This window comes from Castor canadensis, chromosome 14 (genome assembly GCF_047511655.1).
Source record: "Castor canadensis chromosome 14, mCasCan1.hap1v2, whole genome shotgun sequence".
NCBI lineage: Eukaryota > Metazoa > Chordata > Mammalia > Rodentia > Castoridae > Castor > Castor canadensis.
The window spans coordinates 103260559-103280863 of record NC_133399.1 but is presented as its reverse complement, the minus strand read 5'-3'; the positions used below and the strand labels follow the sequence as shown (position 1 = coordinate 103280863).

The 20305-nt window shown below is 36.4% G+C and overlaps 1 protein-coding gene across 1 annotated transcript in view; it reads right to left on the bottom strand.

Annotated features, from left to right (window-relative positions):
• Adam7 (ADAM metallopeptidase domain 7) overlaps nt 1-14880 on the bottom strand; it is a 64548-nt gene extending 49668 nt beyond the window's left edge. Inside the window, exon 1 of the mRNA XM_074053327.1 lies at nt 14654-14880. Coding sequence (XP_073909428.1) covers nt 14654-14880 — 227 coding nt within the window. The remainder of the gene's footprint in view (nt 1-14653) is intronic.
• Between the last annotated feature and the right edge of the window lie 5425 nt (nt 14881-20305).

Genomic DNA, 20305 nt, shown 5'->3' with positions numbered 1-20305 from the left:
GCACACTCTGATATTTGCACCACAATGAAATCTCTCTGTGATGTACTTCTTGTGGCTATTTGTTTTCCATCTGTCTCCTGTACTAGAATGTAATGTAGAGATTTTTGTCTGATGTTAAGTGCTAAGTCTCCAATGTCCAGAGCAGTCCCTCATGTATGGTAGACTCTTAGCAAGTGTAAATTAACCATTTGTTTTAGGTTACTGTCCTTACACCTCATGTTTTATTTTCAAGAATTCGAGCATTCCAAGAGTTACTGAGACTCTAGAATCATCTGTCTTTCTGTAGATTTCCTAATGGCATGGATGGTTAAATATAAGAATACTTAAAGTATCAGGTCCAGCTACTGTTTGTGAAATATTTTATAATCATCAGCTAAAAAAAATAAAAACAAAAAACCTGGATTTCTCTTCAGCCATCTGATCATTTGGTGGGTTGGCCTACTCAGTTCTTGGTGACCCTGGACCTTTTCATTGGCCCACCCCTTTGAGTTCTCCTACATAGCTGTCTCCTTTTATCTTCCTACGGTTTCAGCTGAAACAACTCTTTCAAGGTTGACTGAACAGAACTCAGCATTTATTTGTTTTTCTTGTGGCTTAATCATTATTTTATGCCATCCTTCTCCTTCAATTTGACAGTATGATAAAATCACTCTCTGGGATGAGGGACTCCCCCCACTCTGTCCACCTGTCCTAAACTCACAAATGCTTTCATGTGTGGCTCCACATTCTTCATAATACTTCCGTTATCCTGTTACCCTTCTAAATTCCTAAAATTTTGCTCACTCTGCTCCAGTCTGTATGTTAATGTGTGAGAACCCTCGGGTGAATTTTGTGTCTTCTCTTTGCTTATTACCGTGGACTACTAGTAGTAAGTAAGGTTGGAGGTATTAGTAAGTTTGTTGGTCTAGATCTTAGCAAAGTAATATACCTGAATTGTATGTCCCTTACCTATGGCTGCTCCCAAACATTTTCAATGTCAACAAATATTACCAAACATTTTCATTTTGTCTTTGAAAATATGTGCAAGCTTTTTATAGACAGAAACTAGAGGTAACCTTCAAGAGTCCCATGTAGTTTCTAACAGCACTAAACCAAACATGTTGGGTTCAATAAGGAGTACTTCAAGAATTTGATCAATTTCTCAAAAGCCTCATGGCTATACTGTTTACAAAGTAGATTGTGAATATTATAGAGTTACTTTGACTGAAAAAAGTTTCCACTACAACTTTCATTTTTCTAGCAAAAATTTGGACTATCTTGGGTCTCTGTATAGTGACCCCAAGGCTGCTAAAGGACTCCAGAGTTACCTGTGACCACATGTTTTTCATAGACTCAGAGCAAGGTCATATTACTATATTTAGTAACTTGGATATCCATCATGTCTTTCTTCTGAAAATAGAAATGAATTTCACAGCATCTCTACAGTCTACCCATTCAAACTCTGTGGAATGCAAACATCTGCACCTTCCAGCCCACCTTGATTTCTGTGTGCCTGTCACAGCAGAACTCCATTGATCATGTGTTAGAGGCTGAGTATGGCCCTCAAAACTGTGCCAGAAACTCCCCACAACTAAGGTTGTCACTTTACAAGAGAAAGCATTTTGGCACTCAGAGATTCCATATATCGGAATGTACACATTTGATTCAGGTCGGAATTAACTCCCCCAGCTAATAAAGAGAAATTAAACAGATACTCTGAGAATTTCCTTGTCAAGCTCTTACTCACTCAGCTTTAACCATATGCATTAATTATTATTTAGTTGTTTTATAAGTGAATACCGAGACTCAAGAAAAAAATTCCAAGAAAACTGGTAAATGATGGAGCCTTGTGCAAGTCCAATCTCTTAGACAATTAGTTTATGAAGTTTTGACTATTCCATTCTGCCTCTCACTTCTGAGCATCACAGAAAAATTCTGCATCAAAGATTGTCTCAAAAAAGATTTTTTTAATTATTGTCCTGGGTGGGTCATATTCTGGCATTTACAGAAATTCTTATATCAAATATGTCATACTTGAGTTCACCCATTCCACCATTCTCCATCATCCTCTCCTCCCCTTGTTGCTGGAATAGTTTCAACAGATAGCATTTTTTCCATTTACATACATGTGTACACAGTATTTGCACCATATTCACCCTCCTACACCTTTCCCCACTTCCTCCCCCTCCCACTGGCACCAATCCCCCCAGACAGGACTTGTTCTGCCCTCCTGTTCTTTGATTAAAAGATAATTTTTATCTCTCAAGGTAACCAGCACCTGTCAAGGGTTCAAATTAAAGGATGCATCTCCTTCCAATGTCAAATCCAACAACAGACCATATAAAGATGAAGGAGCATTTGGAGTCTCTTTTTCATTGTTGGGGATGGATCTGCTCAAGTCAGTGGTTGTCCTCAGATAGAAATTCAAGAATTTTAACATTTTCCTTAATCAATGCTCCTTCCTTCAAGAATCATGCTTATCTCTAATTATTAAGGAGAAGTCACAAGAAAACATTTTACTCTCCATGCCTCTCTATCAAGTCAGGAAACAGGATTTGTGGTCTCTGTTCTCTTTAATTTCTGTTATTGTCTTTTAATTTTTGTTAGGGTTTAGGACCTGCCAGGATTTGCTTTTGCCATATTTCTTTCTGGGATTTCTTAGTTGATTCAATGGAGCCATACATACCTGCAGCAATTGTAAAGTTTTTATAGCAGGAAACAAAGCCTAGGTATCAATGGGATGATGGGGTTGACCCACAGGTGTGAACTCCAGTAGAATGTTATTACAAATTGCACTGAAATTCCTTTAAAACAACTGAGGTGAAGTCAAATCACATCTACAACTGACAGACTACTAGAGCTAGGTACTCCATGGGGATGTGTTTAACAATAGAATGGGATCAATGGGTTTGAGTGGTAAGAGAAGGCAGAACCATGAGATAAGGCTACGAAAATAGGTTAGAAAATGGATTGTGACAAAGTCAGGTTGCCAGAGTGAAAAGATAGTGATTTTTCCTGAAAGCAATAGCTACTTAAGATTTTAATCACAGAAATAATGTTGAAATTTTTTGGATAAGGATATCTGGAATGATGAATTGGAGTAGGGAAAGGAGAAAATAGTTTTGACTGTCCCAAAGCTTCTGACCAGGAAGAATAATTTGATTTTACATTGTTTTACTCACATTGGTATGTTTTATTTTTCTCCTTCAACTTCAGATGTTTTATTTCTTAGACATTTTCTTACTACAAAAAGGGCATCCCAACTGTATTTACTATAGGATAGTACCTGTAATGGTTTTTAACCTGTTTTAGAAGATTAGCTCTGTGATTTGAAAGACTGCTTCTTGATTTTTTATAATTTTAAGAAATAAAATGACCTACATAACTTTTCTAAATCTGGGGAAAAGATACTATGGTCATGGGCCACAATTACCTCTGTAACATAGGTTTTATTGGAACATAACCATATCCGTCATTTCTCACTCACAGGGTAATGGCATTAATCTGTTCATGACCCAAGAGTCAAACATCGCTCACTACATCCTCCCTCACCAAACTGCCACACTGAGGAATTAAAATTCCAACATGGTAACTTTGGGAGGATGCACTCAAACCATAGCCCTATTGGTAAAGTCCTTCTCCATTAACTTCTTAAAATGTTCCTCTATAATATGTTTGCTTAAACCTTATCGTCACTTTTCATCAAGATGAAAACTAAATCCAGAGGTCTCATCTGACTCACGAGGCCCTGCTTATCTGTCTCCTGTTCTTTTCCCGATTTCAGTGTCCATGACTAGTCATTCTTATCCTTACTTCTCTATTTCTAATACCTAACATATTGTTTGATACATAACTGCCATTATAGTTGCTGAATAACTGACAATTAAAAATGACCAGGTACAGCAGTGAGATTGAGGTTAGGTGACAGGGACTGCAGGTGTGCATTCTAACCCTCAGGTGGATGCTATATATGCTGTCTGGAACTTCCTCTGGAAAGGCAAGAGAATATTTTGACTGTCAAGCAAGAGAATAACCATAGAGGTTTCTACAAATCTTAATTCCAGGAAAGGAAAATTTATAAGGTATTTTATACCAATTATGGACAACAGAAAACTTATCAAAATATCTGCTCTTAGTTATTTCTAAGGACCATGATCCACCCAAACAAAAAATAACTAATGCCAAGCAGATGAAACTCCAAAGAAATAAATATGCATGAAATAGTTTGCTTCAGGTTATTACTTCTAAAACAAACTTTCTATAATTATGCAGTAATACTCATACTCACTGCTTTATTATATGGAAGACATTACTGAAGATAAGGAAGAAACATTTTTCCAAGGGTATTTTTCTATCTCAAAGTTTTTATTGTCACGAGGGGGTTTCTATATTGTATTTTACCTAAGAAGAGTTGAGATGAAAATTTATAACAAAAGAGATGAACAGATGGCATCTCTAATAGCACTGAAACAGTCCTGTGCACATGCACATGGGTGTGTGTGCTTGCACACGTATGCACAGGCACATGCAAACTGAAAGGGCAATGCCAAGGGAAGAGAGAGCAAGAGGCAAAGACAGAGCAATTTGTATGCCCATTATGTAACCTCATACCATAATATTTGTCTAAAAGGCAACTTTACCTTTTAAAATATATAACCTCATAGTACAATGTGTAGGTACTGCTTTACCTGGACACAAGAGTACCATTCTTTGCTGAAAGTGTGCGATTGTGTTACTTTATATGAGCAGCAGACTATGTCCACAAAAGATACTCAGAAAGACATTCACCAAGTAGGTCCTTGCATCTGAGATTAGAGCAAAGAGTAAAACAATCTCTATCACTAATGTTTACAATATTATCTTTCATTTGTTGAGTGCCTACTGTATCTCTTGCACAGAACTAAGAAACAATCACTATTAAATATCCCAAAGACTGCAAACTGTAACTATGTTTCACCCAGTGACTGTTGACTGTGTCCTCAACTGTATAATGGGGTAGCAGTGATGAAGATTTCACAGATGAACAAATCAAGTTCATTTTCCAGTTTCCTTTCAGCTTGTAACTGGCAACACAAGAATTTCTTCTCAAGTCCACCTCCTACAAATTTAATGTTTTTGACTCTGTCAAAGGTAAATAAACTGGGTTTTATTTTTAATCCCAAGTATTTCTCTCCTGCCAAGACTTACAATTCAAAACATTTCAAAATTTCATTGGAGTCGCAGTAAAACAAAAAAGTAACTGGAAATATATACTTCTGAAGAAACACAAGCCTCATCAGTATGAGAAATCAATGTGTCCTAGACAAGTCTTTTTCTAAAATTAGCTCCAAATCCATTAAGGTTGTTAGAAACTAAAGGTTTTTCTAACTCTAAAATGTTTTGTCCCTAATAAAGAAATCTGACCTCAACCACATTCTCTGGGAAAAAGCACTGTGTCTAAAAGAGTAAAATTACTGAGAGAGCATTTTAAGTCAACCTAATGAGTTTTTCCTCCTAATTTATATCAACTATTTTAGTTTCCTAATTCTGTGCAGCTTATTTTAATTTCCCAAATGAGAATAAAACAGAAACAAAAAACAATGTAGTCACATCTTTTGGAGTAAAAATAGTGGAGTTGCTTTTCCCATTTGTCTTCTCTGTGTCCATGAAAAGGCCTATACGCAGCTGTATTTTATCCTGAAGAAAGAATCAATTAACAAAAAAACTAGTGGATTTCTGGAATTTACTAAAAAAGACAATTTCAAAAACTTTACCATAACTACTTTAGTATACTTTTCTTGCTAATATTAATAATTTGGTCTTACCAAAGTACTCTGAGGAATGTAAAAAAAAATTTGAGTATGTTTGAAGATTTGGGACTTTCCAAGTAAAATTGCATATATTTTATGCCCTGGGTCATAGTAAGGCTTGGGATGTTAATTTATTACAACGGTATAGGTAGTGCCAGGAGTCCAGAGAAATTTACCTAACTCTGAAGGTGTGCATTCTATCTTTACATTTAAAGATAGAATAAGTACCAGGATCTTGTAGATATATCTAACTGCTCAAAGTTGGAGATGCAGATCCATCTTTTCTTCAGTGTGGTTATTTGCACTCTGAAAGATTCCAGTAAAAAGCCAGAATATTTTCCATCCTATTTCTAAGTAATGAAAATTCATTTTCATTTTTTGTATTGTTTTTCCTTTCTTTTGGGAGAAATAAAGAAAACAGCAAGGTCTTTCTCTGATACGTAAGCAGAGAAAATCCATTTTTCTCCAATCCTTGCCTAGAGAGTATCCAACCATTCAAATAAGAGATTTTTCCATCTGGCTTTCATTGTGTTGTCTCAGGGTAAGAACTGGAGCAAACAGTTCTTATTATAAAAATCCTAATGATGAATCTCACTCTCATCTAGGATACCTCTTATGCATGTTGAGGATAAAACTAATTGTGATAACTGTTAAAAGCCCAAAGTTTCACTTCTCTTCATCTTTTTCAAATTTGTTTTCTTCTTGCATCTTATGTATCATTGTAAGTTATCTTAAAAAATTTTCACTCTGCAGTGTAGGAGTAAGTATGTTGGTATACATAAATTGATAGATTGTATTAGAGATGGAAAGAAAGAGGGAGGGAGAGAGAGAGAGAGAGATGTGAAGCAGCGAACTTTGAGATTTTTATTTTCTAGTTCTTCACTGAGGATCATTACTTAGAGAGTTACACAATCAATAAAGCTAATTTAAATTTGTGAAGCTAAGTTAAATATTTTACAATAGTAACTGGAGATCTCATTAATTTTTAAGTGAAATGCATGCAAATGTTCCAAATCTTCATAAAATTATGAAGAGATACATTAACAAAGCAACTTCATAGCATAACAAAATAGTCTTACATGTTCTAATACTAACTCGTAGTTATAATGTTTCATATCAAGACCATTGAAACTTAAAAAATGTATGTATGACATGCACATAGCTTTATACATAATAAATATAGTCTTCATATTCTATGTGATCTTTGTGGCAACTTATGAATTGATAAAATAAAAATTATCTTTGTATCATAAGTTTTGAATAATGAAGTTTAGAAAGAAATGACTAGGCCAAGGCATGCAGCTAAAAATGTAAAATTACCATTTTAAAAAACCTGAAAAGTTACTGAATGGAAAACAGTAGCAATAATGAAATGCATAGTTCTCGCTTGAATGTGGATCTCCAAGAATTGGGAATAACTGCGTATCTATCATGAGGTCTCTGGACAGTGTTGTCCAGTAGTTTCTTCCTGCCTGCGTCTCTAAGCATGAGGAATGGATCACATGGAGTACTTTCTGTGAGTGGGGTAAACTCTCGTGTTTATGGGTTTATATAAAGGAAGCTGGGCACTTGTGGCTCATGCCTCTAGTCCTAGCAACTTGGGAGGCTGAGTGTTCAAACAAGCTGAGTGCTACTGTCACCTGGATTTCACTCTGAGGAAATTTCCAGGAGGGAAAACGCAAGCATGCCATGCTTGAGCATAGCTGAATTGAGGAAAGGAGCTTCAAGAATCTGGGATTTGCAGGTAAGGGTAGCAGAGAAAGTACTCTACAAATATGTGCATCAAGTTTATTTAATATTTTGTCAAATAACAATCTGTGCTTGTGTAAGGAAAAGCTTCATGATCAGGAAAAGGGCAATTTATGAAGAAAATATATTGACTGGGTAGTTCTAAGCCAAACAATTTAAAAAACTCCCAGAACTTGAAAATTTCAAAAGCTTCCTCAAAGCAAAGTGGAGAGACTTTGTTTATTGATTAGAATATTCTATGGAATATTGAATATTACAGAGATTCCAGAGGACTATATCTTAGTCGTAAGCTTAAGACTACTCTAAATTCACACTACAGTTATGGGTTAACCTGACATATTAGTAACCTAACTGACTATCAGAGGTAAGTTCAAGACTCTTGAAGTAAACTAAACAAAGCCCAACAGTGTAAATCCAAATTTCTTCCATCCAGTGAAATTTACTAGTCATGATACTAATGTCACTCATGACCAGAAGAAGACCTGCCAATAGGAACAGATCTACAAATCACAAAAACAGTGAGACCACTGTTTCAAATATGTCCAAGGACTTACAGGAAAATATGAATTTAATTATGGAATAAGTAATATAGAGAGGAAAAAAGAATTAATAGAATGAAAAATAAACAATATGAAATTTAAACAATTTTGCCTATGATTTATAGCGGATTACAAAATCCAAAAAAAGTAAGAAACCTAACAACATGCAAAAATGTTGAAAAAATGTATGTGTGTATACAGAATGTGAACAAAGAGATAGAAATAATTTTAATATACTAAACTGAAATTCTGGAGCTGGTAAATGCAACCACAATTTGAAAAGTCAAGAGGTAATCAAAAGAAGATTCAATCACACAAAGCAAAAATTCAACAAACTTGAAGACAGGTCATTTAAATTTACTAATTTCAGGAGAAAAATGAAGAAAATAATAAAAGCAAAAGCAAAAGGACTAACAATCAGAGCCAAAGGGATTTATGAGACACAATCAAGCACACCAATATATACATATGGCAATCCCAAAAGGGGAAGATATATAGAAAGTTGTCCAGAGCTTAAGTTGAAGACCTATTAGCCAAAAAAAATCACCCAAATCTGAGAAAAGTCATGGACATAAATTGCAAGTTTTGACAAACTCAAAATAGCCTAAAATAAAATAAATTCATATTTACACACAATATTTTGAAACTATTAAAAGACAGCAACAGAAAAGCAAATCATTACATACAATGGATTTCTAATAAGATTATCAGTGGGTTTATTAGCAAAAATGTTGTAGGTCAGAAGAAAAGAAGGAGGACAAATTTAAAGTACTGAAAGAGAAGCTAGGAATATTCTACCTTGAGCACTGCCTATGAAGCCAGTATCAAAACCAGATAAAGACATACAAAAAAGAGACCTGTAAGTCAATTGCTTTAATGAGCATAAAATTAAAGTCCTTAATAAAATACTTGAAAAGTGAATGCAACAACACATTAAAAATCATACATCATGATCAAATTAGCTTCATTTCAGGAATGCAAGGATGGTCCAACATATGCAAATTGATAAATATAACACAGCCCATAAACAGAAGCAAGGACATCTCAATAGATACAGAAAAAGCCTTTGACAAAATCCAACATCCTTCATAATAAAAATCTGAAGAAATGAGGAATAGAAGGAGTGTACCTCAACATAATAAAGGCAATAATAAATATGGCAAGTATAGCACACATTATACTGAGTGGGGAAAAGCTGAAAGCATATCCACTAAAATCAGGAATAAGACAAGGGTGTTCACTATTACCATTCTTATTCAATACAGTTTTTGAATTCTTAGCCAGAGCAATAAGGCAAGAGAAAGAAATAAATGGAAACAAATATGAAAAAAACTCAAATTATCCCTGTTTGCAGATGATATCATCCTATACTTAAAAGACCATAAACATACCCCTAGAAGACTATTAGATCAGACAAACACTTTCAGCAAAGTAGCAGGATACAAAATCAACATATAAAAATAAGTAGTTTTCTATACACTAACAATGAACTTACTGAAAAAGAAGTCAGGAAAGCAATCTCATTCACAACAGCCTCAAAAAAAAAAAAAAAAGAAAGAAAAAAGAAAAAAACCTAGGCATAAACTTAACCAAAGACATTAAAGACATTTGCAAGGAAAATTAAACCACTGAAGAAAGAAGTTGAAGACCCCAGGAGATGAAAGACCTTGAGTGTTCATGGATCATCAGAATAAATACTGTTGAAATATTTATTAGCTAAAGCAATATACAAATTCAATGCAATCGCCATTAAAATTCCAATGAGATTCTTCACAGAAATAGAAAAAACAATCATAAAAATCACATGGAAAGATAAATGAGTCCAAAGACACAAAGCAATCCTGAGCAAAAAGATCCATTATGGAAGTACAACAATACCTAATTTCAAACTACACTATAGAGCCATAGGAACAGAAACAGTATGGTACTGGTACAGACATGTAGACAAATGGAATAGAACAGAAGATTCAGAAATAAGTCCAAGCTATCTGATGATTGACAAAGGCTCCAAAAACATATATTGGAAAAGAGACAGCAAGGAAAACTGGTTATCCACAGGTAGAAGAACTAGATCCCTAAATCTCACCCTGTAGAAAAACAACTCAAAATGTACCAAAGACCTCAATGTTAGACCTGAAATTTTGAAACTACTAGAGGAAAACAGTGTATCACTTTATGATATAGGCAATGATTTTCTGAATAAAGTACCAACAGCTCAGGAAATAAGATAAATTGATAAATGGACTTGATAAATTTAAAAGCTTCTGCACAGCAATAGAAACAACCAACAGAGTGAAGTGACAGCATACAGGATGGGAGAAAATCTTAGCAGATATTCATCCAACAGGGGATTAATATCTAGAATTGATAAAGAACTAAAAATATTAAACATTGCAAAAGCAAGTAATTGAATCAGTAGATGGCCAATGGAACTGAACAGACACATTTCAAATGAAAAAGTACAAATAGCCAGTAAATATATGAAAAATGTTCAACATCTTTAGCCGTCAGGGAAATGAAAGTCAAAACTACATTTAGTTTCCACCTCATCCCAGTCAGAATGGCTATCGTCAAGAAAACAAATAATAAATGCTGATGAGGATATGGAGGAAAAGGAATTCTTATTCACTGGTGGTATGAATGCAAATTAGTCCAACCACTGTGGAAATCAGTATGGAGGTTCCTCCCAAAATTAATACAACTACCATATGATCAAGGTATATGACTCCTGGGTATTTACCTAAAAGAAATAAAGTCAGATTTCAATAGAGATACCTATACATACATGTTTATTGTGGCACTGTTCATAAAAGCCAAATTATGGAAGCAGTTTAGGTGCCCATCAATGGACAAATGGAAGTTTTACTCAGCCAATAAGAAAAGTGAAATTATGTCATTTTGTGAAAAATGTGTGAAACTGGAAATTATCGTGTTAATTGAAATAGGCCAGCCTCACAAAGACAAGTATTGCATGTTTTCTCTCATTTGTGGAAGTTAAGAGGAAAAAAGTAAAAATACAAGGTCATGGAAGTAAAAGCGGGGCTTCTAGGGAGGTTGAAGGGGAAGGGAAAAGGAAGAAGGAGGAAGGAAAATAAGAAAGAGAAATAGTGGAGTTGAATATGATCAAAGTACATTATATGCATACATGACAGTGTTGTAATGAAACTCCTTGCTGCATACAATTTTATAAATGCTGATAAAAACAAATAAGAATTATTATAATTTTAATTTATTACTCCAGTTTTATTTATTTATAAGAATTAAAAGAGATGCATAAAATAATTATTGGCTTTCTGGTACTGGGTGCACTATATGTAAAGATATAATTTGTGACAGATATCCATTCATACAGTGGGGGAGGACAGAAATGTTAAGGTGTATCAGCTTAAATTGGAATATTGGAATTTTTAATATTATATGTAATCCTTATGGTAACCACAAAGAAAACAGCTATCACATATACATATAAGGAAATAAAAAGGGGATCAAAATGTTTCACTGCAAAATATCAACTTAGGGCTGGAGGGATGGCTCAAGTGGTAGAGCATTTTCATAGCAGGCACAAAGGCCTAGTTCAAACTCTAGTACTGCCAAAACTAAACCTAACAGAAAGGAAGGCTGTAAGAGAAGAAATTAAAAATGGCAGTAAAAGTCTATTTCTTTCAGTCATTACTTTAAACATAGATGGAATAAACTTCTCAATTAGTAGACAAAGATTGATAAATGAATAAATAAGTAAATGAAACAAAATCAAAACCAGGAACCAGCTATATGCTCTCTATAGGGAACATACTTTCTCTAAGAACCAGTTTGAAAGTGAAAGAATTAAAAAGATATTTCATGCAAATAGTAACCAAAAGAGAACTGAAGTGGCTACATTAATAACAACAAAATAGACTCCAGTTCAAAATTCTTGCAAGAGACAAAGGCAGGTAATAAATCATGATAAATGTGTTGATTCAACAAGAGAATAAAATAATTATAAAAATTTACACTCTAGAGTCACTAAATAGGTAGAATATTAATAGAATTCGAAGGAGAAGCTTGATGATAACAGTCAGAGATTTCAATACCCCATTTTCAAAGTGTATAGAGCAACCAGGAAACAGGACTTGGACATCACTATAGTTCAATCGGATCTAATAGGCAAAAACTCCATCCAAGTGCAATGGAGAACACGGTATTGTAAAGTGCAATGAGTCATTCTTTAATATAGAACACATATTAAACCATGAAACAAATCTTACTAAGCTTCAACTGTTGACATTATACTAAGTATCTTTTCAGACCACAATATAATGAAAAAGAAAACATACAATTATGAAAATCCACAATTATGTGGAAATTAAACAACACACACTTAAACAAACAATGCTCAAATTAAAAAATCACAAAGGGAATCAGAAGATATGTTGAGCTAAATGAAAAGGAAAACACAACATACCAACACTTAAGGGACACAAGAAAAGCAATTTGCTATGAGGGAAAATTTCTAGTTATAAACACCAGCTGTCCGAAGAAAGGGGATTGTGGAGCCTTGGTCTCCTCCTCTTTTTCACATAAAGTGAGTGGTTTTGCTCTCCTACATATTCTGGCCTTGATGTATCATCACAGGCCCCAAAATAATGAGGCCAGTTAATCAAAGACCTTAAAAATGTGAGCCAAAATAAACATTCCTCTTTATCAGTTCATTGCTTCGGGCATTCGTTACAGTAATGGAAAGCTGTGCAATTAATTATCCAGTAAGAATAACTGAAGCAATAGCTGAATCTCTTCAACATTATGCTGAGTGAAAGATGGCTGGATACAAAGCCTACATATGTAAGATTCCCTTTGCTTGAAACTAGAAAAGATAAATTTAATTTATCTTGATAGAAAGCAAATCAGTAATTGGGACCAGGGATGAGATTGAGGCTAACTGGGAAGAGACAAAGGAACAGATAATGTTCCATGGGTTGATTGTAAGAGTGCATACATTTGATCAAAATTCATTAAACTATGCACTTAAAGTAAGTGCATCTTACTGTGTGTTAATTATAACTCAATAAAGTTCTGTTTCAATATATATATGTACATAATGTAGAAAGGAAATAAGGCGAGAATGCTATCTTTGAGCCCAAAGGTTGGGTAGATATCTGCAAATATCTGTCCATCTAGTGGTCTGATCACTTCATTCTTAGGAAAAAATCAAGGAAGGAGAAATAGATAGGTCTTGGGCTGTTTACAGTGTTTCAACACAAAATGCAACCTTAATTAAAAATAGATTTTAATAGGAAAAAATTAACTTATCTTCTCCTAAAAGTTTGCATTTTCTAGCAGTAGTTTTGCTTTTTCCCTAGGAAAAGTCTGTCTTTCACTGGAGGGTAAGTTCTTTATTTCTAACAGCAGGTGTCACAATTGTCTAAGGAAAGGAAAGTGTGTTGTATGCTTTCATAATGCATAAGAGAAATGTGCTAATCACTTCAAAGTATGGTTTCTAACATGTTAGAATTGCCATGGTAATGAGTGCATCTCTCTTCTCCAGGTGGCATGCTGGTTAGCTACTGACATTCATTTAATCATAGTTCTTGAAGGAAAAAAAAGAGACAGCACTTGTGTCATAAAGTGTGCATCTCTGTTGTTAGAAAGTATACATGCACATATATTGCAAGCAGTGTCCCAACTTGATGTTAAAATGTGAGTGACTGTTCAAGGAAATATTGTCACTGACCATCTATTGTTTGAAGGGTACTTGATAAACCCCCTGCCCCCTGCCACTGATCCCAGGTTTGCTAACACCTGTGTGTCCATTTCCTTTTTCCTTGCACAAAGCTAACTCTGGGTGGTGCTGAAATACCACGTGTTCGATGCTGCGTGACAACAGTGGGGAATCTGTGGGACATCCGGGCCTGGACTGGAGGAGGAAGGAGTTGGCGTTATACTGTTTGCTGATGGACACAGGTGGTACTCATCCTTTCAGCTTGCACTTTGGGGATGGTTAGAAGGGAAAAAAGACATTCTCTATGCTCGGTGCCTGGTGCACTGGTCCTGCCCATAGTGGGAACTAAATCAATGCAGGGAAAATAAACCAGCTAACAATCTCTGAATGACATCATGAAATAAACCATGAGCCCCTCAGCAGAAGAGTTTATCTTTGTGCGCCTTTGCTGTGAAATACTGTCTGAATTTTTCATTTTTTAAAAAAAGGCAAATTAGTACTCATGTTTGCATAGAATTTATCTCTACACTCAATCCTAAGCCTCAGAAAAGATTATCAAGCCCTTTCTGGTAGATGTTCTTTTTCAGGAAAGGAGCTCTATAACTACTGTATCCAAAAAGATATCCTTAAGGTAGCTGAGCTGTGTCCAGACACAACACATCTTATTCCTACTCATTATTTCTTCTGTGCTTCTATTTATCCTATGAGGTGAAGAAATATCACCCTAAACAAACAAATAAGTAATAATAAAATAAAGCAAAAATTATTAATCCTTCAAATTATCAATTACCGATGCGTACAGGATTAGCCCTTCCCAGGTAAAACCTGGAAGATCCATCTCTAAATTGAAACAATGGAATGAAATTGTTTCCTGAGCAAAATGTAGATATGTCTCTGACTTGGAAACTGGTGAAGAGAGAATGATGTTCTGGTCCCTCTGATGCTGGCTGGAAGAGGTCATGTGTGGGTCCCAAAGGCCATCCCAAGCGGAACCAGCGAAGAGCAAAGCACTAGGGTGTGAGTGGGACTTATATGCCAGGTTCACACTGAATAAGAGCCAGTGGTACCTGAATCGGCTGCACAAGCTGTTGTAGGGATAGTCATCGGTGACCAAATATCGTGGCATATCAATGGAATGTAAACAGCTAGTAGAACTAATGAGTCAGCTTAACAAGGTCACAGGGCAGTTACACAAATCAATAGAACAGAATAGAGAGGCTAGATATTGATTTTCACACATATGTTCATTGATTTTTTTTTGTTTTGGCAAATGTATTGAGGTAATTCCTTAGCAACAGGGTGATATTTTTGACAAATGCTGCTAGGATAACTAGCTATATTTATGGAAAAAATGAATGTAGGATTTTTCCCAACATCGTACACAAACATTTATTTGAAATACATCATAAACATATGTATAAAAAACTAGAATATAAGTTAATAAACCTTAATAAGAAAGGCATGACAAGGATGTGTTAGTTCAGAGCAAATAAGCAGCATAAAAAGGGGCAAATGATAAATCAGAACTTGTCAAAAATTAAAACATTTTCACCTTGAAAATGTAACATGAAGAAAATGAAAAAAGCAAGCGGCAGCCTGGGAGAAAATATTTATATACATGAATCTAATTTATCGGAAATATTTGTGAAATATCTGTGAGACAAGGGTCTTGTGTCTATAATCTAGTATACATGGCAGTAGGTGGTTAGGTAGCTAGTAGTCAGAATCTGTAGGTGAGAAATGAGACAAGACTCCAGTTCCAAATGAAACTGTGGAGGAAAGGCAATGCAAAAAGCCATCCTTCTTTTGGCTTGAGAGAGTGGCTAAAGAGAATGTATAGACTGTAGTAAGGTAGCTTCCCCTTGAGTGAAAGGGGAAGGAATAATTTGAATGCACTTGAAGATAGGAGAAACCATGATCGGATTAATCTTAATTCTCAAGAAGAACAGGCAATGGTGCCATCTTGCCAGTCTTGCCTATGGAGAGCCCATGAATGAAGTCTACCTCACAGGGATGACCAAACTTCAATTTGGCTGGCTGGCCTGAAGGAACCTCCAGGACCTGTTAGTCTAGAAGGAGGTCTGGTTCCATTCGTGATCTGTCTCCAAAATCTTTAACCCAGACCAATGATATTCCAATCCACTTTTCTTCTTTTTGTATCCTTGAACTTTGGCTTTCATTTTGTACTCCTGACTAAGAACCAAGTTCCTGTTGTTTTGTGTATCTTTTGGACAGGGCTCACTCACTTTCCTTCTGCTGATCCACTTTGCTGATTTCTGGGATAGGTATAGATTCTCTCTTATAAACATCTTTAAACAATGAAGAAAATAAACTTCTTCCTTTGGTTTCCCTTAGAAAACGGAAAAAAAAGGCTATTCCAGGAAAAATATCATTACTATATACCCAGTAACAACAAGAAATAAGTAATATTATACAACTTGAACACTTCCCCTGTGTAGTTTCTCCACTCTGTGGTTTTGTGGTCATCTGTTGAAGTTGTGGGTGACTATTAGAGATGATTCAGTGGCAATCAGCTTTGTGTGTATGTGAGAGAGAGAGAGAGAGAAAGAAAGAGAGAGAGTGTGTGTGTGTGTCTGTGTATGCATGTGTGTACAGTGCCTGAGGACACTGTTCCCAGAGCATGCCTCCTTCTCCTTCCTCATTCTTGCTTCCAAGACTCTTCTTAGGTGGAAAAGTAGCCAAATCTGAAATGAATAAAGAAGGACTTCACAAACTCCAAATCTCAAAATCAGTTTCAAATAAAAAATAGAACCAAGACATTGGGTATTTGGGTCGAAGACAGGGGTCGATTACCCATTTAACAGTTAACAAGAAAGGAATTGGTTGTTTTGTGTTGAGTGCATAAAGTTTGACCAAGGATGCAGTTTTCGGCCCAAGAGGATTAGTTTTTATCAAGGCAACAATATTTTCTTCAGGGAATTCAGATATGGTCCTGGGACAGGACCTGAGTCAGCTCTCTATGAAACTGGGCTTCTCTCTGGCACTAGCCCATACTTGAACGCAGGTTGGTAAGCTTGGCAAGGTCTGTATGAAGTCACTCTGAGAGTGCTATCTATAGTGAGGGTTTACATGGAGGAGGTAGGTGTGAGCTCTGCTGCTATAAATACTATGGCCACAGGAGGGAGCACAAAGACCTGGATTTCGTTTACAAAGGACTGAATCAGTTTAGTGTCCATACATCCTGGTCCTGCCCAAGCCCCTCCAGATTTCAGAAGAGTCTTCTACTTTGCTCAATAACAGTATACAAGTCACTGGTCTTCTGGTACAGGAAAAAAATAGAATAAAGGACGTTTAAAGACAGGGAAATGCAAGAAGTCCTTGGTCTAGAATACTCTCCAGCTTAGCCAGACTAGCATAGAGAAACCCTCCCTGCCTGCTCAAAGGGCACAGAACCTGCTTTGTGTTCACTGTCATTGACTACCTTGACTCTAGTCAAAAGCATTCTTGGGAAATAGTTACTTGCTGGGAAGTAAGCAACTTTCCTACACGTTTATGGTGGGGGGAGCCTTGCAGATGGTTTATATATGTTTAGGATGAAGGGAATCAAAAATTGTGGAAGAAAGATTATCAAAAATAAAATGGAATCCCTGCTTGAAATAAAAAGGAGACGAAAGGGGACCAGGCACTATATACAAGACTTATCAGTCCTTTGGGCCAGTTTGTCCTAAAAGCAGAGAGCTAGACTTGGAAAATGGCTGAGGCTGAGGCAGGAAGACTGCCCAAGCTACATATGGAGGTCCTGTCTTAAAGAGAGAGAGAGAGAGAGAGAGACAAAGAGAGAGAGAGAGAGACAGAGACAGAGAGACAGAGACAAAGAGAGAAGAAAGATGACTCTAGGCTTCAATTTTATGATACTATTTACTCATTTATTTTTACTAAGCATACAATCATGCCTTTTTCCCTTTTTTCAGGAAAAGGGCTTTTATTTAGCTTTACTTTTATTGCTCATTAAGATGTGTTTCTAAGAGGGAAGCAATAGCAGTCTCAGGGCTTGGCCTGGTGAATCCCCAGGAAGAACGTGAATGAACACTGTCCACAAAGTGTCATTTAAGATGACAATCATGAGCACTTTTCAGAATGCAGTCATGTCTTGCTTAGCCATGGAGATTTGTCATACAATCCACTCACAACTAAGACAGCCCAAAGGTCATGAGGCAATATAATTTTATGGGGCCACTGTCTCATATGTGACCCATCTTTGATGCCAATGTCATTCATTGTATGAAAAAAGACTATATTTGAAGAGTTATGCATTTTTCTTCTAGCTGCTTAGTTCAAGTGCAATTCATTAATATATTTTTTTTGCCTTTCCCTCTGGACTTCTTTCCATCTGTGAACTTGATTACCTATTCCTTTTCCCTGATTTCCCACTGCTTTCTTATATTCCATGGACATTATTATTACCTCATTATACCAAAGGATACTGCCTGTCTTTTTTTTTTTTTTTTTTTTTGCCTCTAACATGGGTGGAGGGCCTCTTCTTCCTAAAGGTTCATCTTTTCTTTCTTCTCATCTTATGCCTATGACGATAACAAAATCCAGATTAAAGTAATTCCAGATTAAGAAATTCTGCCTAAATTGCTGTCAGTAAGGATGAAAACAGCTGACAAGTTGCAGGTAAGTCTTTAATATTTGATGTTTTTATATTAAATGGTCAAAATGAAGAGTAATTTTCCAGTCACCTGGAACAGGATGGTATTCACATGGAAAGAATATTTTTTGCCAAGCATAGTGGGTTGTCTGTAATTCTACATACTTGGAAGACAGCGATTGGGAGGATCAGTCCAGGCAAAAAGCTTGCAAGACTCCATCTCAACCAATGGCTGGATGAGGTGACACACCTGCTGTTATCCCAGCTATGCAGGAAGCATGAACAGAAGGATTGCTGACCAGGCTGGCCTGGGTAGAAAGCTAGACCCTATCTGAAAAATAAGCACAAAAAGTACTGGTGGAGTGGCTCAAGTGGTAAAGCTCTCGCCTAATATGCACACACATAAGTAAATGTAAAAAACATAATAAATAAATAAGTAATTAAAATCATTATAAAAATAATAATTTTTTCATTCATTCACGGCTCAAGAGTTCTCAGTTGGGACTGCCTGGAATAAAAGGCAGATGAAGAACAGAAAAACGACAAAAGTTTAGCAAAATGTATGCTTCCTGTGCACATGGGAGAATGCCAGAGAAATAAGCAGATCTTTAGAGAAGACTTCAGAGACTGGGAAAGCAGGCTTTCCCGTGTAGTTCCCTCCTTTCCCTTCTTGTTGGCATGTCCCAAATAGCTGCCTCACAGAGTGTTTCCTCCATCCAGGTCTCTGGTAGTCCTTCCTTTGTTTTTGTGAGGGGGAAGAGAAAAACTGGAAGAAATAAGGACATGCAAATTAGCCAGATGTGGTGGTGCACACCTGTAATCACAGCACTCAGGAGGTGGAGGCAGGAGGATCATGAGTTCCAGGGCATATTGAGCCCTGTCTCAAAAACCAGGTGTCTTAAAAAAACAGGGCAGTGAGCAACTTAAAGCAAAAGAGCAGCTGGGGAGGTTTATGGAAAAGGTATTAGGACAGGGAGAAATTGCTGAAGAGAGCACAGAAGGGTAAAGAGGATAAGTGCTAAAGTCAATAAAGAGGGGGCGTTCTCTGATGAAATCAACAGGAAAGCCATCAAGCAGGAAATGAACAGGATAACACAGGTGGAATTTACATTAAAATGAAGAAAAATGCATCATGTCAGAGGTAGCACTAAAGAAAGAACAGAAGTCTCAGGGATCAGAAATACTGGTTTGGGCAGAGATGGCCTGAGATGCCAACAAAGGAAGATGCTGGAACTGGAAGGTGCTTTGGTGCAGCTCCACAGGAAGAATGGTCCTTAGGTGAGAAAAGGAGGGAGAAGAGTCAGTGTGGGGATATGATAGTTCAGCATGAGATTGAGTAAAGAAGAGCTGAAGAAAGTGAGAGCCCTGCTGAATGGAGCTGATGCCTCAGTAGTGCAGGTGAACAGCATTTTGCACCTATCTGAGAAACGGAAGGTGATGTCGTCTACATCAGGTGTGACTAACAATTTGGAGCCCACCTGGAAATAGTAAGTACAATAGGAGATGCAAATGGAATGGTGAATTATGGAACATAGATGGGTGATAAAGTTAAGAGACTTGAGTTGATCACCAATGGCCAATGGTGTAATCAATTTTACCTACTAGTAAAACCTCATATAAAATCAAAAGGACAGAGTTTGTGGAACTTCTGAATTACTGAACATGCAGAGATTCCTGTAGGGTGGCATGGTTGGAGAGGGTATGGAAGATCCACACCCCTTCTTTTCATTTAGCTGTCCTTCTGTATCATTTTAAATTTCCTTTATCATAAATCATTAAATACAAGTGTTTAATTTCTGTGAGCCTTTCTAGCAAATTAATTCAACCCAAGGAGGAGGTTATGGAAACTTCATGTATAGCTGGTTGATCAGAAGTATAGGTCACAGCCTAGGCCTCCTACCATACTCTCGTGTCTATAGATGATGGTAACGTGCAAACC